This window comes from Ailuropoda melanoleuca, chromosome 15 (genome assembly GCF_002007445.2).
Source record: "Ailuropoda melanoleuca isolate Jingjing chromosome 15, ASM200744v2, whole genome shotgun sequence".
In the NCBI taxonomy this organism is placed as follows: Eukaryota; Metazoa; Chordata; class Mammalia; order Carnivora; family Ursidae; genus Ailuropoda; species Ailuropoda melanoleuca.
Genome location: NC_048232.1, coordinates 22,013,737 through 22,035,454, shown reverse-complemented (window position 1 = coordinate 22,035,454; position 21,718 = coordinate 22,013,737). Strand labels below are relative to the sequence as shown.

The 21,718-nt window shown below is 47.7% G+C and overlaps 1 protein-coding gene across 1 annotated transcript in view; it reads right to left on the bottom strand.

Moving 5' to 3' along the window:
- The window catches only part of KIAA1217 (KIAA1217 ortholog), a 290,928-nt gene that overhangs the window by 133,108 nt on the left and 136,102 nt on the right, over window positions 1-21,718 (bottom strand). The window contains exon 3 of the mRNA XM_034644365.1: window positions 6,000-6,198. Coding sequence (XP_034500256.1) covers window positions 6,000-6,198 — 199 coding nt within the window. The remainder of the gene's footprint in view (window positions 1-5,999; window positions 6,199-21,718) is intronic.

Genomic DNA, 21,718 nt, shown 5'->3' with positions numbered 1-21,718 from the left:
TGATCCCAGGGGTCCTGGGATCAAGGCCCAGGTGGGGCTCCCTGCTGAGTGGGGAGTTTCCTTCTCCCTCTGCCTGCCACTCCTCTCACTTGTGCTCTCTCTCTCTGTCAAATAAATACATAAAATCTTCAAACTAAATAAAATAAAATAAACACAAACAAACCATGAATCTACACAGTAATCTTTTACAGGAACATTCTTTCTTATGGGTGAAATGAGAGGCAAGAGGGTAAACTTGGATAAGCGAACTCCCTCCTTTCAGAAAACCTCATCTATGAAACCCAAGCTTATAAAGGAAAATTGGGAGTCATTACTTGCATCGCAAAACCATGCTCCACTATACCAGAGGATTTCTTGAAATACTCCTTTCAGTGACTACTTCTCAGCCCCAAACCCATTTTTTTCCCTCAGCTTAAAGACTGATCCAGTTGACAAAAACTACCTCTCGTGACATTCAGTAGATCGAGTGCAAGCAAAGAGGCGAGCCTTTCGACTCCTCCAGTAGCGCCAAATTAAAGGACTCAAGGACTTCTGCTGTACAGAGGACATTTCTTCATCGTTCCTTCCTTTTTTCCCTTCCTCCCTGCCCCTGGTCTATTTAATGATTTGTGTGTGTGTGTGTGTGTGTGTGTGTGTGTGTGTGTGTGTGTGAGCAGTTTAGCATAGCTCATTTTCAAATGAAATCTTATATAAAATTGCAGTATTTCGTGAGGAAACGCCACAGAACTCTAAAGTTCTAAGAAACACAGTTGAAAACCCGTATCTCCAGGTCATTCTCCAGTTCACTGCCAAGTCTCTAGAAGTCATCAGCTTGCACCTACCGGTCTTTGTATTTTCTGAAACACACAGAACAGGTGGAATGGCATTTTCTACAAATACAGGAAATCAGTTCCTTCGGATCAGGCAGACTTCAGTTGCAGAACCTGAACGGACTCTGGCTAATTTAAGCAAGAACGGATTTACTAAATGGCTTGCACGGTCATGGGGCTGATTTTTCACAGTCCAACTGGGACACGGCAGAACCTGCTTGACAACAAGGAAGCTTCCTGCTCCCCTGGACCCCTGTGAGTCCAGAGACTCAGGCCCCACTTGTGCCCTTGGCACGAGAAAAATGGGTGCCTTGCACTTGACTCTCAACTCTAGCTTTAGTGACTACACCTCGGGACAATGACAAATGACGCGACAGAAAATCCAAAAGCCTCCACAAACACCTTGGTCCCTACTTTTGGAGCCCAGAGGATTTGATATTCTAGAATGACTCTGCATTCCAGCCCCGGAAGTGAAGGAAGGCACTAGAAGGTTGCAGTGGGACTATGCCAGCCAGCCACTACACCCACCCATGCCTGTCCACTTAGTTCCATGCTAGAGAAACTGTTCTCCTGTGGTTGCACCCTAAAAAGATCAGGAATGTGCCCCAAATCTATTGACCTGCTACAAAACTCCCTTCTGTAAATTTTTTTTAAAAGATTTTATTTATTTATTTGACAGAGAGAGACAGCCAACGAGAGAGGGAACACAAACACGGGGAGTGGGAGAGGAAGAAGCAGGCTCCTAGTGGAAAAGCCTTATGTGGGGCTCGATCCCAGAACGCTGGGATCACGCCCTGAGCCGAAGGCAGATGCTTAACGACTGAGCCACCCAGGCACCCCTGTAAGTTTTTGTTTTTATATTACGTTTCAATCACTCCTGGCGCTTAGGAAAACAAATTTCGTAAACATTGCACTTCTATAAAACAATGTTTCATTTGTCCGAAATTTATTTCTCTGTGAACTATCCAAGGGCTAACCCTTCATGCTCAAATCATCAAGTACTCAAATGCGAGTCTTAGCGTCTCTGCCCCAACCCTTCTTGGCTTTCCGCTTTGTAGATGGGGGTGGTTTGCTCAATCCTTTGCTCAAACCTCCTACTCACTCTCGTGCACAGGAGGGGAGACTGTGGCAAGCATGAACCTCCCCACCCCCTCAAGTCGTTCTCAGAGAATGATCACCCTCACTGTCCCCATTTCAGAATAAAAGAACAGACACAGGGATGCTCAGTAATTCACACGCACTGAGAAAATTCTCCCTCAATTAGTCTAAAAATCCTCCAGAGCCATTTCAAATCATTCTTGTTCGTCGAGGCTGCGTCTCGAAGAGGCAATGTGTTACAGAAATGGCATCACCTCTGGCTGCTGGGTTGGTACGGGAGGCCTCTTTTCTAAAGCTAAGCATTCAGAATCCGGTCAACAAAGGCATCTGGCTGCAGTGAGAAGGAAGTTGCTACTGCTGATCTTGTTTTCACAGGAGCTTTATTTTCAAATTCCTGAGGGCACACAGAAGGGTGGGGACATCTTGTGGCTACCCTTTCCCCAAAGCCAACTGTGGAGCAGCCAGACCCCAACCCCTGCTCATGGTCGCGTTCCAGACAGGCATTTACACGATGGCCATTATTGAAAGCAAACAACCCCATCATTAAGACCCAGACCTAATATCAGCGGGACTTTTTTTTTCATGGAAATGATTTCTAAAACCAAACTCTACTGCAAAGCGGTTTTGACTTTATTTTGTAGACTTCCTCTCTCCTCATCTTCTCTCTTTTCACTGAAGAGAGCGGGAGGGAGAAGCAGGATCAGTTCCGCCGAGAAAGATTTCATCTGGGCTCCCGGGATGGGTAGAGCGGGCAGGGAAGCCACCATGGCAGGAGGGAGCACACGGAGCTGGCACATCGTTGGAACCTGGCCATGTTATGAATCGGAGACCCTGAGCACGTTTCTCTCTTTGTCTTTCTGCTTTGTGAATCTCCCAAAGTGGCTAACTTTGCCCGGGGCATGGGAAAGGACTTGTGTGTTTTGCTGTCATCTGGCCATGCCTGCAGTCCCAGAGTCCCCTCCCTGATGGGCCGCTCACATCCTGCACGCAGGGACAGCGTTACACAGACACCAACCATGTCTAACTTCTCTGTGCTGAACAATGCCTCGTGCCCCCCCGCCCCCGAGCCCCACCGCCTTCTCTCTCCTCCACGTCTTCTGAAAGCCTCTGCGACATGTGACACGCACCATGCCCAGCCTCCCTGGGCTCCTCTCACCCCCTAAATATGCTAAAGCAATAGAAAGGAGGAATTAGTCAGGTGGAAACACGATTAAGCAGGCACGTTTATCTCCAGGCACAGGCTGCCTGAAGTGCGAGCAGGTTTCCTCCCCGCCAGGGAGCGAGAGTGGTTTGAAGAGGCTGGGCAGTCCTGGCCCCACTCTTGCGGTGTCCAGGCCTCCTCCCGGTGCTGCCCGAGTTGGGGGAGGCCTCACCTCCAGTGGCTCCTCGTACACGTGCAGAAGCTCGGCCTCACTCCGGCCTCCGTGGCCGCAGACCATACTGTGTGCTGTTCTAGGGGTGACACGTGGGGCAGCCACTGGCATGAGAGTGGAGCCCTCTCTCAGGTGCATAATTGAGGGGGCCTCCCAAAAGTGAGCCATCAAGCTAAATAGTATTTTCACGTAAAACTCAAAACTAATGCCAAAAATCCATCAGGAACAAACGACGAAAGTTTTAAATAAAGACAGGATCAACAGACCTTCGGGGGAGAATCTTAAAATTCTGCAGACGAATATAAAGTGACGGGGTGCAGATCCCCCAAATTAGGTGGGACTTCCAAATGGCAGCGGCAATGGATCTGCAGGAGGTCGCAGCTCAGTCCCCCGTCTGCAGTCTCCGGGGCAGGTGGGGGCATAGCTCTGCTCCTCTGACACCGACTGCTGGGGGGCACCCACTGCTCCTGCTTCTGCTCTCTGGGGAGCCGGCTCTTCCCCGGAGCCTGTGTGCATATTAAATAAGTGCAGGCACACTTGGGATTTTCCAGAACACAAAGCTGAGCAGGGCCCCTGGCAGGGACACTGTGTTTAGACTCTCCCTGGCTCACGCTTTCCTGTTTATTTCCCAGCCCGGCTCAACTGCATTACGCCACAAGGCCAGGTGCAGCGAGGAGGACATTCCCAAATTGGCCACAAGGAGGCGGTCAAGGGCAGCGCCAACCCCACCAGTCCTGCCCCAGCCTCATTTCTTTCTTTTTTTTTTTTTTAAAGATTTTATTTATTTTATTTATTTGACAGAGATAGAGACAGCCAGCGAGAGAGGGAACACAAGCAGGGGGAGTGGGAGAGGAAGAAGCAGGCTTCCAGCAGAGGAGCCTGATGTGGGGCCTCGATCCCATAACGCCGGGATCACGCCCTGAGCCGAAGGCAGACGCTTAACCGCTGTGCCACCCAGGCGCCCCCAGCCTCATTTCTTGAACCATGGATCCTCTCCCTGGGGCAACTTCTCAGTCCTCGCCTCTCTGCTCCCTCTCTGCTCGCTGTATTCCTTCCTTTCGACCCAAGAGCTGTAAAAATCACAGGCCAAAAAGTGCCTCGCGGAGCTAGAAGAATAAACAACTTGGATACGTTTTTTAATCTGCTCTGACTCTGCGCTCGCCAGAACTTACACAGCAAGGTGTGCTCAGTTAAACTCCGGAGCTTTGCAGAATCGCAGCCACTTGGTGAGAAAACACCAGCCACTCTCAGCAATTCCGAGGACAAGGCCACCCCGGGCTCCTGCAGCCTCTCTGCCCCAGGCTTCTTCGTACACGCTGCCAGGGTCTACCTGCACTGCCCACCGCGCTGGCTGCCTCCTGCCGGCCAAGACAAAGGTGCCATCACCCCACAGGCTCAGTGTCCCCCAGGTATGGAGGGAGGCGCATGGGTACTTATTCTTATCTTCATGTAATTTACAAAGCACAGCCTATCTTTCCAGGGACCTGAAGCTCCCTCATTTCCTGCAAAGCACAAAGGAGAAATTCTACTCCCAGATTGGCTCCTGCTCCCGCAAGCGGAGTGGGGCAAAGAGAGCACAGAGCTCTGGAATCCAGATGGAACGCCCCAACCTGGGGCTAGTGTGGAAGCCTGTGTCGTCCTGACCCTGTCCTGGCCCAGGATGTTCCTCGGGCGTATCGTACCCCTGTGTGTCCTACTCCTTCGAAAGTACAGGAGACGAACAGAAACTGGAGGCCCACTTCTGCCATGGAACTATGTGACCTCAAAAAACAAAAACAACTCCCCCTGAGAAAAAGCAAAAAACAAGAAAAGAAAAAAAAAAGCAGATTTCTTTGTGTTTTTCTTCTCTAATTTGTAAAATGAGGACCCTGGATTATCAACCTAAAAGGATCTATGTAAAATTTAGTGTTAAAATGTCACATTGATAATACAAATAATAATAGTTAGGGGTTTTTTGGTTGGTTTTTTGTTTGTCTTTTTAAGGCCAGCTAGGAGAATGTTTGCAACCAGTCTTCTTGTCATCTGCAAGCAAGGCAACAAAATCAGCATTCCTCCCCCAAAGCTTTCACTGCTCTTTTCCCCTTTGAGCAAGGCATTTGCTCGGTTTTATGTGGCATCATTTTGCTGTCTTGTGCAGAGGCCAGACCCTGAAGCCTTTTGTGGGTTGATCCTGTTCCTGTCCCCTCCTAGCCCATGACCCATCTATCTACAGAAACAAGTACTGGTCTGGAACCTTGAAACAGCAGGTTAAGCTTATGAAATTGGCAGAGAGGTCTAAAGCCTTATGATCTGTACATTTTGTTAAAGGGCCATAACATTTTTTTTTAAAAACAAAGCGAGATAGAAACTGAATTTCCCATATAAAAAAAAACAAATGATAAGTAGTAAAGGCAGAACAATAGAACCCTTCTGCTTTCCTTAAAAGCTTGTTGAAAGGAAGAGTTGTAGCAAAGGCATGCCAAGCCCCTCTAACCTTCCGTGGGTGGTGGGAATAGCCCTGTGTTTAGGTTTACACTAACAGTCACGGGGCCCAGCCCCAAAGACAGCTTGGATGTGCTGTTTCTTCAGCTTGACGTTCAATTAGCCAAGTTTCTTAGTACGTGTGTTTTCACAAAACAAGATCTAATTAACATCTGCACGCAGGGGCATGTGTTCAGAAGTATAAAAATACATGCATGCAGTAAAAAAGGGGCATCAGAAACTGCCCTTTGAGGCTTACCCAGAGATCTTTCTTTCGTCTGGTTGGTCGACCTCACCACTGGAAGGCTCGCTCGAGTTCGGCTGCCTCTGGAAAAAGGACTCGGAGCTTCTCCCTCAGACATGGCTTCCAAAGAATCACCAGACGTCTCTGATAAATGCTCGATTGGGTCGCCCAAATTGGGAGGTTGGGGACTATGAGACAGTTTGGGACTTCTTGTCTGCAAAAGGCATGTGAAAGAAAAGTAGGAAAATAAATGATCATGAATTATGCAGAAAATATTTTCAAAGTCATCAAGGTCTGCCAATCTGGGCAAACAATATGGCAGGGGAAAAATCCGTCGGAAGACCTGGAGACAGAAAACTAAAGATCCAGTGGGTCAAAGTACCAGTTGTGAAGGTTACTGGGAAAAAAAACCCCATATTGTCCCTAATAATTCCATTAAGATTTTTATCACTGCGCATTTACTGTACAAATACCAGCTTCAACAAGCAGTTGAAGACAAGCCACATCATAGGAAAGAATGATGGCAAATCAATTCCTGTGGCCCGACAAATTTTAATGGTTGTTATGACAACAGATGGGATTGTGCACGTTTATATATACCTAAATGGATGAGGCACTCACGCCACAGTAAACTGAACACAACCGGGCCTTCAAAGTCTTACATCAAGACTGTTTCCAAAATCAGTAAACCAAGATTGTGAGGGAGACATTTATATCACAGTTGAACTTCTTTCTTTGAGTCAGAAATCCCATAGGTAAGATTATGTCTAGCTTTGGTTATTACTTACCTCAGCAATCAGCAGAAAGTATCCAGAATAACTTACACACACACAACACATAACTGAATTTTTAAGTTATCTGTACTGTAATGGCGGGAAATTTCGTGTGTAAAATGCTCATGATCTATTAGTCAAGAGCATTCCTTGATCATGGACTAGTGGTTGAGCATTGTGGGAGATGGAGAAAAACAGACAACAGGTTGCCTGATGTCAGAGAGTTTCAGAACTAATTGGTGCAATTAGTGAAAGGCACGAAATAACACAAGATAGTTAATAATGAAGTGTGAAGTGGAAACTGTGTGGGGACATCCATTCATCCTTCCAACAGACACATACTGCATACCCACTATGTCCAGACTGTGCTAGGTACGGGGGCCAGAATGATGCAAAAACAGGCATGGCCTTGCCCACATGGTGTTCACAGTCTAGTCAGGGGACCAACACTGAAGACAATGTAAAGGTGCGGTGAGAGGGTGTTAACTCCACCTGGTTGGGGTGGGGCGCTGGCGTGCAGAGTTGGGAAGACCAGTAAACTGTGTTGTCAAGAAAGAGGTAAGCTGGGAGGAGGGGGTAAGCCAGAGGGTAAGAATAAAGAGAGGGAAAGGCATTCCAGGAGGAGGGAACAGCAAGTGCTAAGTCCCCAATGCAGAAAGAAGTGGCAAGCACTGGAGGCTTGAAGGGGCTTGTCCAACAGAGATCAGATCACACACAGCCTCGGAGTCAAGGTGAACTCAACTGAACTCTAAGGTACCAGAACTCCACGGAGGTATCTGAGGCAGGGAAAGGGGTGAGAGGGCCAGGATCGGATCTATTTTTTTAGAGGATCACTCGAGCTATGGTGTGGGGGGTCGGAGATTACACCTGCGCGCGGAAAGTCAGAGAAAGGGAGTCAGCCAAAGTAGGGGTTAGGCTGAATGAACACATTATCTCAGCTCTCCCCTCTGGCACTGCCCACCATGACTGGCATTACACGATCCTTCTGGAAGGCAAACTGATCAGAAAGAATCAAGCAGGTGGGTTTTCTTTTACCGAGTAAGATGCCGAAAGTGCTGAGGGGCTGGTGCTGGGCTACAGGCAGTCCCCAGTAGCTAGGTTTTTGGTTTGTTTGCATTCCTTAATTTCCTCCAAGACTTCCTAAGGAGGCCACTGCATTTTGAAGTTAAGCACCATTTAACCCTCGAGGCACGAGGAGCTTTGTGGGTGTATCACCTATGCCCCACACTTAGAAGGGTTCCAGCTTGGTTTCATGCTCTACTGTGGCTGTCTTAAAATTCCTTTTTTTTTTTTTTTTTGAGAGAGAGAGAGAGAGAATGCAGCGTGGAGGGGGTCTGAGAGGGGAAGAGGGAGAGAAGGAGGGAAGGAGAGGGACAGAGAGGGAAAGAGGGAAGGGGAGAGAGAGACAGAGAGAATTTAAGCAGGCTCCATGCTCAGCACAGAGCCCCATGCAGGGCTCGATCTCACAAGCCTGAGATCATGACCTCATCCAAACTCGAGAGCTGGACGCTTAACCAACTGAACCACCCAGGAGCCCGTCTTGAAATTCCTAATGATTTTTGGAACAAGGTACACTGAAAATCATGTAGCCTGATACACCAGGGAGCCCTCCTGAGGGTAGAAGGATCAGCTTCTTTCCCCTCTCTCTTGCTAACAGTACAAGGAGACCCCTCTTGGGGGAGCACGATTGCATTACCTACACCCTCGCTCCTGGCTATGCCTCTCGGGACCTTTCCACAGAGGAAAACCGGAAAAGGGTCAGCGCACAGATCCAGGCACTCTCTTAAGTGTGGGATGTGGCTTCAGGGAGACAACCAAGGAAACTCTCAGCTCAGACTGCATGCCAGAAAGGACACCCATTAACAGTTAAATTGTCTCTCTGGGTTAATTTTTCTGTGCAAGCCCTCAAAAGTGGTTGATTCCCAGATTTATTTTCCATGAAGTCTGCTTCCGTAATAGACTGGGATCTGGCTTTGGCACTCGGTGAACATAGTCCTTGACTAGAAAAATCATTCCTCAATCACTGCCTAGCCCACCGAGATCTAGATAAATTCATACGGTCTTCAATGAAGTAACTACCTGGTTGCTACACTCAGAAGAATATCAGGGAACAGGTCTTCACTCTGACTTAAAAAAACAAAACAAAACAAAAAAACACTACACACTCCGTTTAGCAAAATAGCCGAGAAATAATATTACTTTAAGCAACAGGGCGACGTTCCTGGCCTCTGCCACTTGGTTGTCTCTGCAGCCCACAGCAGATACGATACATTTGATGAGTTGTCATTTTCCATTGCAAAAGGCAATAATCCTTGAAGACAGAATCAAATTTCTGTTTCTTGTTCAGGGTCACCGTGGTGGTAATATGTATAAAAATAGAGTTGTAAGGGCTAACCTTTTTTTTTTTTTAACTTCCTGTACACAGCTACTTAGCTCCAAATACAAATTTCCCCTTTTTTCCGTGTCATTTACTCTCCCCCTGCAAACTATCATTGCATATTAGCAGTCTTCTCACAGGGTCCCCTCTCCCAGTGCTCGCTGCTGAGACATCATTTAGTGCAGAGAAGAGACAATGGAAATTGCTGAAGAATGTCAGCTATGCTGCGATGTGCTATATGAGAAAAGAAAAGGCAAAAGGCATTTGGAACAGAGACTCTGCACTCGGCACAGTGCTGGGCTCCCGGGGTTAGAAGTGCTGCATAGGGTTCTTGAGCTCCTTACGCACTGAAGGGATATTTTAGGGCCAAGGATGATAACACGCATTAACAGCTGGACGAGAAGAGCTAAGAGGTGTGTCACTGTGAGTGCAGAAGGCGTTTGGGGGCATGACTGCTGGCACGGAAGGGTGGGTCGGCGGGGGAAGAACATGGGTGAACTGAGTGACATCACACACCGTGTCCTCAGGTCTCTGTGCACTCGGGGGCACCCAGGAAGAGAACGTGGCCTCTCAAGGGACATTTCCCCTGTCCCTCTCTCAGCTGAGCTAACAGATACATCGTCCAAAGCAGCAGAGTACCAAATTGTCTCTTCCTATAGGCAACCACAGGGCAGGATTTCGCCTCCTGCTAACCTCTTCAGTAATACCGAATATGTGAACAAGTTTCACTTTTATTATTTGACTTGATGCTCAGCCATCTCTGAAAGAGTTCCCGCCCCCAAATGACGTCCCCATTCTCTGCGGAATACCTCCCTGCCCACTTGGATAAGACCCCGAAGCCCCGTGTCCCATATGAAGGGGACATACATTGCAGCTACCCAGGGACATGCCTGCTTTTGCACCTGTTGTCCTAGGGTCATTATTAGTAGAAACCCCTTTCACTCTCAAGCACATACTGGTTTGAGCAGTTAACAGCAGAGTCACCCGCGCCCAGCCCAGCGGCAGCTGACTGGCTCAAGCAGTAGCCACACCTGATCTTGACTGGACCCATTATATTCTCGCCCTGAAAAATGGAGACCTGGGACAGAGGGGCTATTTTATTAGTGTCTGTGAGAATTTGAAATGTGAGGTCATATGAAGTCGTGGCTGATAATGGACAGGGAAATGTGAGGTCATATGAAGTCGTGGCTGATAACGGACAGGGAACGTGAAACGGAGAATACAGAGGAAGGATGGGGGCCGATCTGTTCAGGAAAACAGAGACAAGAGATCCCCATGACCCAAAAGATGGACAGCAGCTATCTGGGCCACTGGGCATCCTGGTTCCTGATTCCAGCATGCTGAGGGGTCTTTCCTATTAATTCCTTCTGATTAATTCCATTTTTGTTCTTAAACTAGATTGAGGTGACTTTGTGCCTTGTAAGCAAGCCGTCACTGACATGGACCAATTCTAACAGCTCCCCACCTTGGGCTGATACGATACTGGCACATTTATAATATTAGCAGTAATACATGTGTTTCACAGATGAAACTCTCTTTTAAAAATTATGGGGGGGTTATGATGTAGAGTTACTACGACGGGATTTCACAAAGTTGGGGGCACCCAAGTATGTCATCTCTACTGAAATTTTTACTGTGTATGGTATCATTATTACGTGGGAAAAGAGAGATTTTAACTAGCAAGAAAGGGGGGGGATACTCAACACAATTTCATATTTGGCCTAATAAAAAAGTCTTTACGCTGGGAGTTATTCTCATTTTGGCCATCAGGCACTGTCTACAGCATGGCATTTGGAGCCTTTGCCCCAGGCTGCTGAGCGGAGAGCCGCCCCTCACAGCGGAAGGTGCGTGGAGTCGTGAATGGTGGAAATACTACATGGCCATAGGAACAGGACTCAAGGGTTTGGAAGGCTGGATTTCCCTCCGTGCTTCATGGGCACCCAGGATACCAACCCATCTCCCTCTGTTTCCATAGTAACTTTCTAGATGTTTTCCCAAATCCCAGGGGACCCCCAAACCTAAAACTCAAACAGGAATTCCTTTGGGGTCACGCGCCCCAAGGGGTGGTTTGTGTGAACCAGGCCACTGAACTCCACTCATCCTTTCTAGCCTTCCTTTCTTCAAAGAGGGCTTTCTATCACCAAGAGATGCTGGGCTAACGGGCCTCGTGCAGGTCTCCCCTCTGCTTCCTCTGCAACATGTGCGGACCGGTCCTCTAGGAAGAGTCTCCTAGTGAAGGGGTGAGGGAAGAGAGCCAGGAACGAACGCACCGATGCCGGCCACGCTGTGACTGACATACGGGATTCTCACTGAAACCTCACCGCGACTCACGCTACTGACCACCACTGAGAAAGCAGATCGTTAAAGCAACCTGCCTGAACTTCTAGCAAGTGAGGGAACTGCGACCAAGTCTGAAGGATCCCAGAGCTGACAGCCAGCGGTAAAGTCATTTAACTGGAGTCTGGAGACCTGGTTCTGGTTCAGCTTCTACCAAAATGAGGGAAATGTACAGCCTCACCGAGTCCTAGCTTCTCATCTGTAAGACCAGAGGTGGAAAGATCTGGTAGTTAGTAACGTGGTAAAGTCATTCAACCGGGAGTCTAAGGACTAAGGACGAAGATTTCCTAACTTCGACATACACACCACACAATGAAGAAAACACCGCGTCACCCAGAAGACCTTCATTTATTGTTTCTTTCAAACGATCTACCCTATTGCACTTGCTCGACAGAAATACGCAGCTCAGCTACAGCACGAGGACCTAGGTTTTCTACGTTCGTATACTCAAGTGCATGCAACACAGTCACAAAGCATTAATTTTTAAAAGGCTGCCATACTTGCATTTTATCATCATGACAAATATTTGCTGGAATGTTGACTGTGAGCATTATGCTGTGCTACGAGATCAAATTTATTCCTCGTAATGCTGTTGTATTTGGAGACCAAAGCCAAAGAGAAAAGGAAGTTTAAGCTAGAGGCACTGATGATGTGTTTCCATTCTCATTTTTCAGGGCCCTTAAAGTCAAAATTGAAACACCGAGGTCCAAAAATCGAAGCCTGCCAACGTAGCTTTTATGTAATACGTTAGCCGTCGGGAATGGTGAGGTGGCTGGTGAGCCAGGATATACACTTCGCTTCAAATTATGTTATCTTTTGAAAACAAAACTCAATACTGCCTTACTGAATCTTTACATCATTCTAATTAATGCCCCATTTCCACAGAGAATTCGGAAATATGACGCTTCTCACATGCAAATGTATCTGGGATGACTCATTATCCTAATATAGTCAACTTTTAAAAAATTTTTTAATTTATTTATTTGTGTGTGAGAGAGAGAGACAGAGTGCACAAGCAGGGGGAGCGGCAGGCAGAGGGAGAAGCAGGCTCTCCACTGAGCAAGGAGCCCGATGCAGGACTTGATCCCAGGACCCCAGAATCATGACCTGAGCCAAAGGCAGACCCACTTACATCTGGATTTTTTTTGATAAATATGGTACAGTGCTGTAAGTGTATTTTGTTTTCCTTATGATTTCTTTAATAACATTTTCTTTTCTCTAGCTTTCTGTATTGTAAGAGTATATAACACATGTAATATACAGAATGTGTTACTCGACTGCTTATGTTATCGGCAAGGCTTCCAGTCATTAGTGGGCTCTTAGTGGTTAAGTTCTGGGGGAGTCAAAAGTTATACATGCATTTTTGACTGTGCGGGGGGGTCGGCACCCCTAGCCCGTGTTGTGCAAGGATTAACCGTACTCATTACTGACACGGTTAGTTTAATCACGACATTCAGACACTTTAATCCCATTTTTTGTACGTAGGAAGCTTTAGACTCAAACCTAGTTCAAATTCTGACTTCAGTTTCTAGTTGTTCGGTCCTCTTGTGAAAGATTCAAGGAGCAAAATATCAGAAGTTTACAACAATGGATCATCCCCAGACTTCTGTTTACTCCAACATCCCTGCTCCACAGTGGCCCCAGGAGAATTAAGATTGTCGCTAAGTTTAAGCACCTCCTTTGCTTACAGTCCTTTCTACAAACCACAGTGCAGTCTCTTGCCTCCCTTCGTTGCGTCTCCTTATTTCCAAATTCTTTTCTTTTCTTTCATTCAAGTAACATCTATGTCCAACATGGGGTTCAAACCCATGACCCCAAGATCAAGAGTCGCAGTCTCCACTGACTGAACCGGCCAGGCGCCCCTCCTTGTTCCCAAATTCTAAGGCCTCTACTGTGTTTGGGCCTGGGGATGGGGAGAATGACAAGAGCTCTCGTAGGCATCTCTGGCTTCCATCCTGCCTCCATCCTTACACAACCCCCCCCGCCCAAGGTGGCTGCATCTGTCTAGGCTGACATCCTCTCCCTTCAGGTGGCCCACCAGCCGCTCTCAGCGGAGTCTGGGACCCACAGCCCGGTGCGTCTCAGAAGCAGCAGGCCTGGAGCTCCACAAGGCTCCTTGGCTCCTTCCCACCACTTCGGTGGCAGATGGCCAGAAAAGCAAAACCCAAGCCACTATCTCCTCAGGGTCATTCTTATGCTGATGGCCAACCTGGGGAATAGACAGAGGACATCCACCGTTCTAGAAGCTGACAGGTGGATGTGAGCACTGGAATACAAATGTAAAAGAAATTATTTGGATTTATAACAATGATGAAACCTTTGGGTGGGGCTGGTGTAAAAGACTTACAGGAGAAGAAATCAGCTTTTATTTTTAATAGATTGAGTGCAAGCAGTACATGGTCCCGCTCTGAGTCTAAACACACACCACTGACTGTTTAGTGTGTATCTGTGCCCCACGCGAGGAATGTGTGGACACACGCCAGCCTTACCAGTAATCAGGAACTCCTGGGCTTTACAACCAGAAAGACAGAGCCCCACAAACCCCACTTGAATGCCAGCTTCCAACTGTGCATACCTGAGATTCTTAGAAGTTTCTCCTGTCTTAAGTTTAGCTCTGAAAAATCAGTATTTCCCTTCCTCAGCTTGGCCATAGGGGGAAAGCATTTTCTCCGGGATTTATTTTGATGAGCTATCCCTGATAAACTCAGTATATACCCTGTTTCTTCAAGGGTAGTATTTCAGCCCCTTCCTCCCTCTTTTCACCAAAAGAGTACCCAGACATTTTTCATGATTTCCACCTGTGAAAACAGAAAGATGTTTGGTCTGGAGGAAAATCAGACGATTCAGCAGTTGAGCAAAGTACAACTGTGTTTTTTGTTTCCACATTTTCTTTCCCCGTGTGTGTTACTTCATTATCAGATCAGAAAGATGAAAAGGCAGTGATGGCCAAGTGGTCAGGGCCCGCTGCCTCGCCGTCTAGAGCCGGCCACAGGCATCCATGGGGTGAGGCGGGCACGTGACTGCGCCACGAGAGCCACGAGGAACCCCTCGGCCAAGCCCCTCTCACCATGCAAAGCCCCTTCTACAGATACCGAGAAACAAATGATGAGGGCACCTAGTGCAGAAAAGGATGCTTCCTCGTTACTTAGAGAAGCGCCACAGCACACGGACACTCGCTTTCAACCTGTTTCTGTGTCAGATGATTCCTTTGAGACATTATTAATTGATCGTGTCCTCGAAGTTGTCAGCAGCAAAGGAAAAATATTATGCAACATCTACTCCTAACCCCTATTTCCTGAAACAATTGCCAAGCCTTTGTGTCCTAAGGTCTTCCCTGGGGAAGGTCTGTTAACAGCGTCTTTATGCTACAGAAGCCACCAGGAAGACCGTCTCCCTAGATTAGGCTTAGGAGGTAAAGACATTTGGAAAATAAATATGGTGGGGTCCTCTCACCCCTCAATGGGAGAGGAGGAAGGTGGCCAACTGGGAGGGGAAAAAGGGGGTGAATGAGTTTGCAGGACCAGCTAGAGGAGGCTAGTTTTGTTGTTGGTGACGGCGATGGCCGTGGTGTTCTTCACATTGTAGAGACCTGGATTCCATTTACAAGGAATGGCCCCACCGGGCAGGATGGATGTGTGGCATGCTTAGAGTGGCTGAAACTGGGGCCCAAGCTTAGGTAGCTGGCAGACAGCCCCCTGAGCCCACCTATAGACGGACTGCTAGAAGGCCATTTACGGAGTCCCAGGAGACTCAAAACCTTACCCAGTTTTATGGGACTAGATGCTGTCCTTAGGATTTATGATCCCAAAGTGACAAGAATAAATTTCTCAATAACTGAAGCCAAGCCAGATTAATTTGATTTGCAAAAATTAGAAAGGTGATACTTCCTGGACTAGTGGGTCAGGGAGCAAATCTGTATAGATGACAATAGCAAATATATACACCTAGAGTCACATGGGAGGCTCGCTAACAAATTACCATGCAACCAAGCCACGGAATATTATGCAGTCATAATCAGGGTCTTTTAAGGATTTTTTGTTTTTTACATATAACTTGAGAAACGGGAGCAATGCACCCCAATACCAGCACTGCATTTCTTTATATGGTGGTACCATGAGTAACATACTTTTCCTCTTTACTTCTCCAAAATGAGAACAGACCGCTTTTGCAAATCAGACGAGTACTGCATAAGCATATGTTTAAAGAGCAGATCAGAGGAAGGGAAGACTATCTCACAAAACATTTAGAATCCAGAAAGATGCCTGTCTATGGCGACCTGAAGACACTCCTGCCCACTCCTGTCTTCTCATGTGTATTGGGTACGATGAGCTTCCAGGCAGAAGGACTCATCCTTCTAGATGACCCCTGAAATGAGGACAGGAACTCATGGGGGAGACACGGGGAATGAAGACGCATTTTCATTTTCATGCCATGCAAAATTGTGCAGGAGTCCAGAATCGCACGGCCTTCCACTTCCAAAAAAGATTACAGCTAAGGAGGAAGAGCCAAAAGCCATCCATTACATTCTGGACATGCAGATAATGTGCATTACCTTTTAAGGACACAAGATTCTCACATCTGTAGCCCCCCCTCCCCACATCTGTCGTTCTGACACCATTACCATAACTTAACGTTAAAGCTCTGAAAATGTGATTCCAGGTAAATTTAAAATTTTTAGCCATGTTTTACAGTCTCTCGGATATTTTCTACGTTTCAACCCCCTTGCAGGGTGTAGATGGTCTGTTTTTTCATTTTTTTCCTTGAAGACGTTTGTCTGTGCCTAGAGGGCCAGCTAAAACTGGTTACCCTGCAGATGGGCCGTGGGGCCCTCGCCGGGTCAGTCTTTTCCTCTTTAAGGATTAGAGGCCAACCCACCACCTGCCCGCCTGGTGTCCTACCTGTAACTTGACCCAGACTCCCTCTCTGGAGCAACACCTCGAACTGGCTGCTCTCAACCTCCCTCCAAAGCCCGAACGAGACCAAGACTTTTGAAAGAAGATAAGGCTGAGCTGGCCTCCCTCCGTCTCCAGCGTTCTTCCGTGGGGATAGAAAGTTACACCATCAGCAAGTTCCAAATCTGGATCTTGTTAGCTCAGCCCCCCACCTCTTTCAGACACACGCTCCTGCTATCTTATTGAGTGTCCTGCTTTCCTCATGAAGGAGTTGATACAAAATAAAAAGCCAACGGAGGCACACTGCTGTTTCCTTGCGGACCCTGTCCATTACATGGATGGATGCCCCTCTTCTGGAAGCAGGAGCAAAACAATGGCACTTTGAGAATCTCAAACAAGGAAAATAATTTCACTCCTGAAGGAGTAAGACGTAATACTTTGTGCCGTAACGAGAAGGTTGTAGAACACATACTAAAGGTCGCACGTAGTAGAAAGGCCGACTGTAAATTTCACGTTCAAGCCAATCAGAGCTCGCTGTACCCCGAAACTTGTCTCCTCCTCCTCTGAGGTCGTACCTTTGGATTTTTAGTTTATCCACCTACGGTAGAGGTCTCCTTACCGCAAGCTGCCCTCAGTCACTCACTCAGTCTCTCTCTCTCTCTCTCTCTCTCTCTCTCGCTTTATTTTGCAGCAAGAAGGTGTGCCTTATAAACAAACAGGTTTCACAGGCTGGGGCTCCTGCCATCCTCATGTCCTCATTGGGAGAAGCCTGAGCAAAGCTGCTGATGCCTTTAACAATTCAGAGAGCCAGGAATGCACTTAAAAGACTTCAGGATAAAGGTGTCCAAGTCAGGACTGCTGTTATTATGGTGATGAAAGGGAAGGGGCCTGCTAGGAGGCTTTGAAATTGCAAGTAGAAGACAAGCAGCACAGCACAGAGTGCTAAGCAGGCCCCAGAGAAGGACTCTTAACAAAGCCATTTGTACTTTCATCCCCACACCCAGGCTGAAGTGGGGCCCCTACAGCTGAGCTGTGTTGTTATGAAACCGAAGAGGCCTTCCCTGCTAGCAGAGGCCAGTCCCTGGGCCTGTCCTGGGAGATCGGAAGGTGCCTCCTCTCTCAACAGTGAGGGAGGCCCCAGGGAGCTGGGCCGGGGGGGAGGGGGGACACTGGGGTGCCTGAGGCCACCATGCCTCCAAGCGCTTGTGGCCAGACCCTCCTAAGATGAGATATCCTGAAAGGAGGATTTGCTGATACTTTCCAACTCACATTCCCAAACACAGACACAGACACAGACACACACACCAGACACAGACACACACACACCAGACACAGACACACACACACCAGACACAGACACACACACACACAGACACACACACAGACACACACACACACCAGACACAGGCACACACACACACACCAGACACACACACACACCAGACACACACACACACACCAGACACACACACACACAGACACACACACCAGACACACACACACACAGACACATACACACACACCAGACACAGACACACACACACACACACCAGACACAGACACAGACACACACACACACACAGACACACACACAGACACACAGACACACACACACCAGACACAGACACAGACACACACACACACACACCAGACACAGACACACACAGACACACACACCAGACACAGACACACACACACACACCAGACACAGACACAGACACACACACACAGACAGACACACACACAGACACACAGACACACACACACCAGACACAGACACACACACACACACCAGACACACACACACACCAGACACACACACACACACCAGACACAGACACACACACAGACACACACACCAGACACACACACACACACACCGGACACAGACACACACACACACACACACACCAGACACAGACACAGACACACACACACACACCATGGTCGTCACCAGCACCACCACCGCTAGCTGCCTTCCCAATGTCCCCGGAATGCTTTTCAAATGAAAAAAGACCTGTGAAAGTTCTAGTTTCAGGCTAAAGTTTCTTTTTTCCTTTAGAGCTGCTCCAGGAGAGCACATCAGCATTTGGGAAGATAGAAGGCAAGATTTGGAATGCGACCCCCTTTCCTTTTCTCACACTGTTCTTACGGAATCTGCGCAGACTCCAGCCCTGCTGTGCGTGGGCAGTGCAACCCCATGTGAAGGCTCTCTGAACGTTCGCTCACTTCTACAAAATCATCAGAGCACCTACTTGATGTAGGTGTGGTGAGGGGTCACTGAAAAACAAGACGCAGGAATCCGTCAACTATAAATGGGGGTGGTTCTAGATGGCTGGGCTCCCTGCGGTCCTGTGGGGGTCCCTTCTCTTGTGGGGGCCCTGCGTGAGAGGAGAGACTACGACCAACCTTTTTCTGTGTCCGCCTGCCTGACATGGGTAAACGGTTACTTCCAATTTCTAAATGGAGAATGTGACATCCTCAGAGGCCGAGCGTGAATCTTTTACCAGAGAGGAAGAACATCAATTTCCAACCTTATTACCCCCAGTCCTCCAAAATACCCTACTGTCATTGTAGCTTGGGTATAAATGCTTGGAAAAATACCCTTGAAATATTCTCATATATCCCATTGTTGGCTGATATATCCAAAAAAAAAAAAGTTGGTGCTGAGAATTTGTTTTAAGCATAAGGAAAAAAGAACAGGGGTGGACCCCAAACTCTGCACGATTTTTGATGGAGAATCCCACATCGTGAAGTCAAATCTCAGTTCTGAAAGTAGAAAGGCACAGTTAAAGATGGTGGCGGATTAAGCTGAAAGCAGGAGCCACGTGGCATTCCTCATCCCATCTACACCCCTATTTAGTGCATAACATGCATGCAAGGAAAGAATCAAGCTACCTCTCTTTTCGATGAATTACAGAAATTATAGAAACGTGAAAACTGGGGCGCCTGGGTGGCTCAGTCAGTTCAGCGTCTGCCTTTGGCTCAGGTCCTGATACCAGGGTCCTGGGCTTGGGTCCCACATGAGGCTTCCTGCTCATTGGGGAGACTGCTTCTCCCTCTCCACTTCTTGTGCTCTCTCACACGCTCTCTCTCTCTCTCAAATAAGTAAGTAAATAAAATCTTTAAAAAAAAAAAGAAAGAAAAAAGAAAAATGTGAAAACGATTAAGAATGACTGGGAAAACATCAGAGGTTTGCAAACACCCCCTCGTAACTGAGATGGTGTGGGGAGGACAATGATTCCCCAGAGTACGTCTAGCCCAATTTTTATTTCTGTGTCTATGTGTTTGGGTAGAAACTTCCAGTTTGAGCTTGTTACCCCAAAAAGACCAATGAGACTGTTTATTAAAAGAAAAGGCAGGGATGCCTGGGTGGCTCAGTCGGTTAAGCGTCTACCTCCTGATCAGGTCATGATCCCAGGGTTCCGAGATCGAGTCCTGCATTGGGCTTCTTGTTCACTGGGGAGCCTGCTTCTCTCTCTGCCTGCCGCTCCCCCTGCTTGTGCTCTCTCTCTCTCCCGCCCCCTCTCCCTCTCTCTGACAAATAAATAAATAAAATCTTTTTTTTTTTTTTTTAAAAAAGGAAAGGCAGAGAAGTCTGTGTGATCACTGAAGGCTGACCGAATGGGACGGAAGCCACGTGTGCACAAAGGCCAGTCTGCTGGCTGCTTCCTAAGCACCGTGTGTTGAAGGCCTCACAGCAAAGAGTAAATGCTTCAGACCTGTGCATGCTCAGGAGAGAGAAAGAAACAGGCCACGTCTGGGGGGACAAAAAGGATGTGGGTGGCGATATGTCAAAGGGTCAGTCCGCACAGTGTCCAACACAGAGCCAGGTACCTAAGCACTGGAAACTCTCCCCACCCTTTCCAGTTCTAAACTGACCCATCATGACCTAGAGGACAAGAGGATTGTGGGTAAATAAAGACTATACTGAAAGCTAGCTCTGGGACCAGACTGCCTAGGGTCAAACCCCAACTCTGTTATTTATTAGAACTATGTGGCCTTGGGCAAGTAATTTAACTTCTCTGTGCCTCAGTTTCCCCATTTATAAAATGGGGACCACAGCATGCCCACCCCATGGGTTGCTGTGAGAAGTTCGTACTTGCAAAGCACTTGGAACAGTGGCCAGCACATAGTAAGTTCTATATGAATGCGTCTGTTCCTTTCATTTGTATTATTAAGATGCACATCAGTAAAATGGTCTGGACCGACATTGGACACATCGGAGCTGAGTGAAGGAAGAGCCATGGTGCTCTGAGGTTATCCGAATGACACAGCTTCGGTTTGCCGGCGTGACTATTGTGCCTCGAGCAAGCTGGGGAGGAGGGGGTCTTGATGGCGAGCCCCGCTCTTCGGAGGACTGTGCCACGATCTCTGACTTGGCACTGCATCGCTGCCTGTTGCACAGCTCAATTTGTGGAAAGTAAATGAAATATTTCGAAGCAAGCATGCAATTAGTGTTCACTTTAATATTAACTCTCACAATTAAAACACACACACACACACACACACGTTTGAGAATGCAGCATTTGGCTTTGATGGGTTTAAGTCAGGGCTTAGGGGAGCAGGGGAAAAGGACAGCCGATCGGGTTTAGTGGCGGACGCTGATTAGAATGCCACACGCAACGCAATAAAAAGGCAGGAGGTGAGGTACAACTCGATGCAGAGAAAGAAAAGGTGGAGTACTAACTCGCTGAGATGATTCAATTTTCATCAAGTACCTCTGAATGTCAAGCTCTGCCTGAAGAGAGATCAGCATGCACTGCAAAGCCTGCATGACAGGAGAAAGAGAGAGAAAGACAGAAAAGAAAAAGGGTGAAAACACGAAGAGAAAAAGAACAGGTTGACCAAAATGGACGGACCATCTATTCATTCATGAGGAAAATGTAGCACAGTTAACCCCTGTCTCCCTCAAAGAAGGAGAAAACTGTGACAGTCCCATCCTTGTATTTTAGTAAGAAATGTTGAAAGCAAACCCTGACTGGCAATGAGTTTCACCTAAAATATCTTGCCACGGGCATATCTCAACTCACCTTGTCATGGGAAATGTGTTACTTGGGCCGATTGTCCTGAGGTTGTCCCGAGGCTGCAGGGGAGTGATGGGAGCTTGCCAAACCAGACTGAAATACCTTCCTTAGTCTGACTGCAGTTGGGTGAGGTGTCCCTGCCTGCCATCTTGACTGGCTTTGGCCACTGGACTTCTCTACGAAGACTGGCCCGTGAGCACAGTGCTCTGAGCCTGTCCCCTGCCACGCAGGATGACAAGATTCTCATTAGACCCAATGTAAACACTTACAGGAACAGAAGATCAGGATTACGATGGAGGGAACTATAATTCTGTCACGGAAGTCTGGG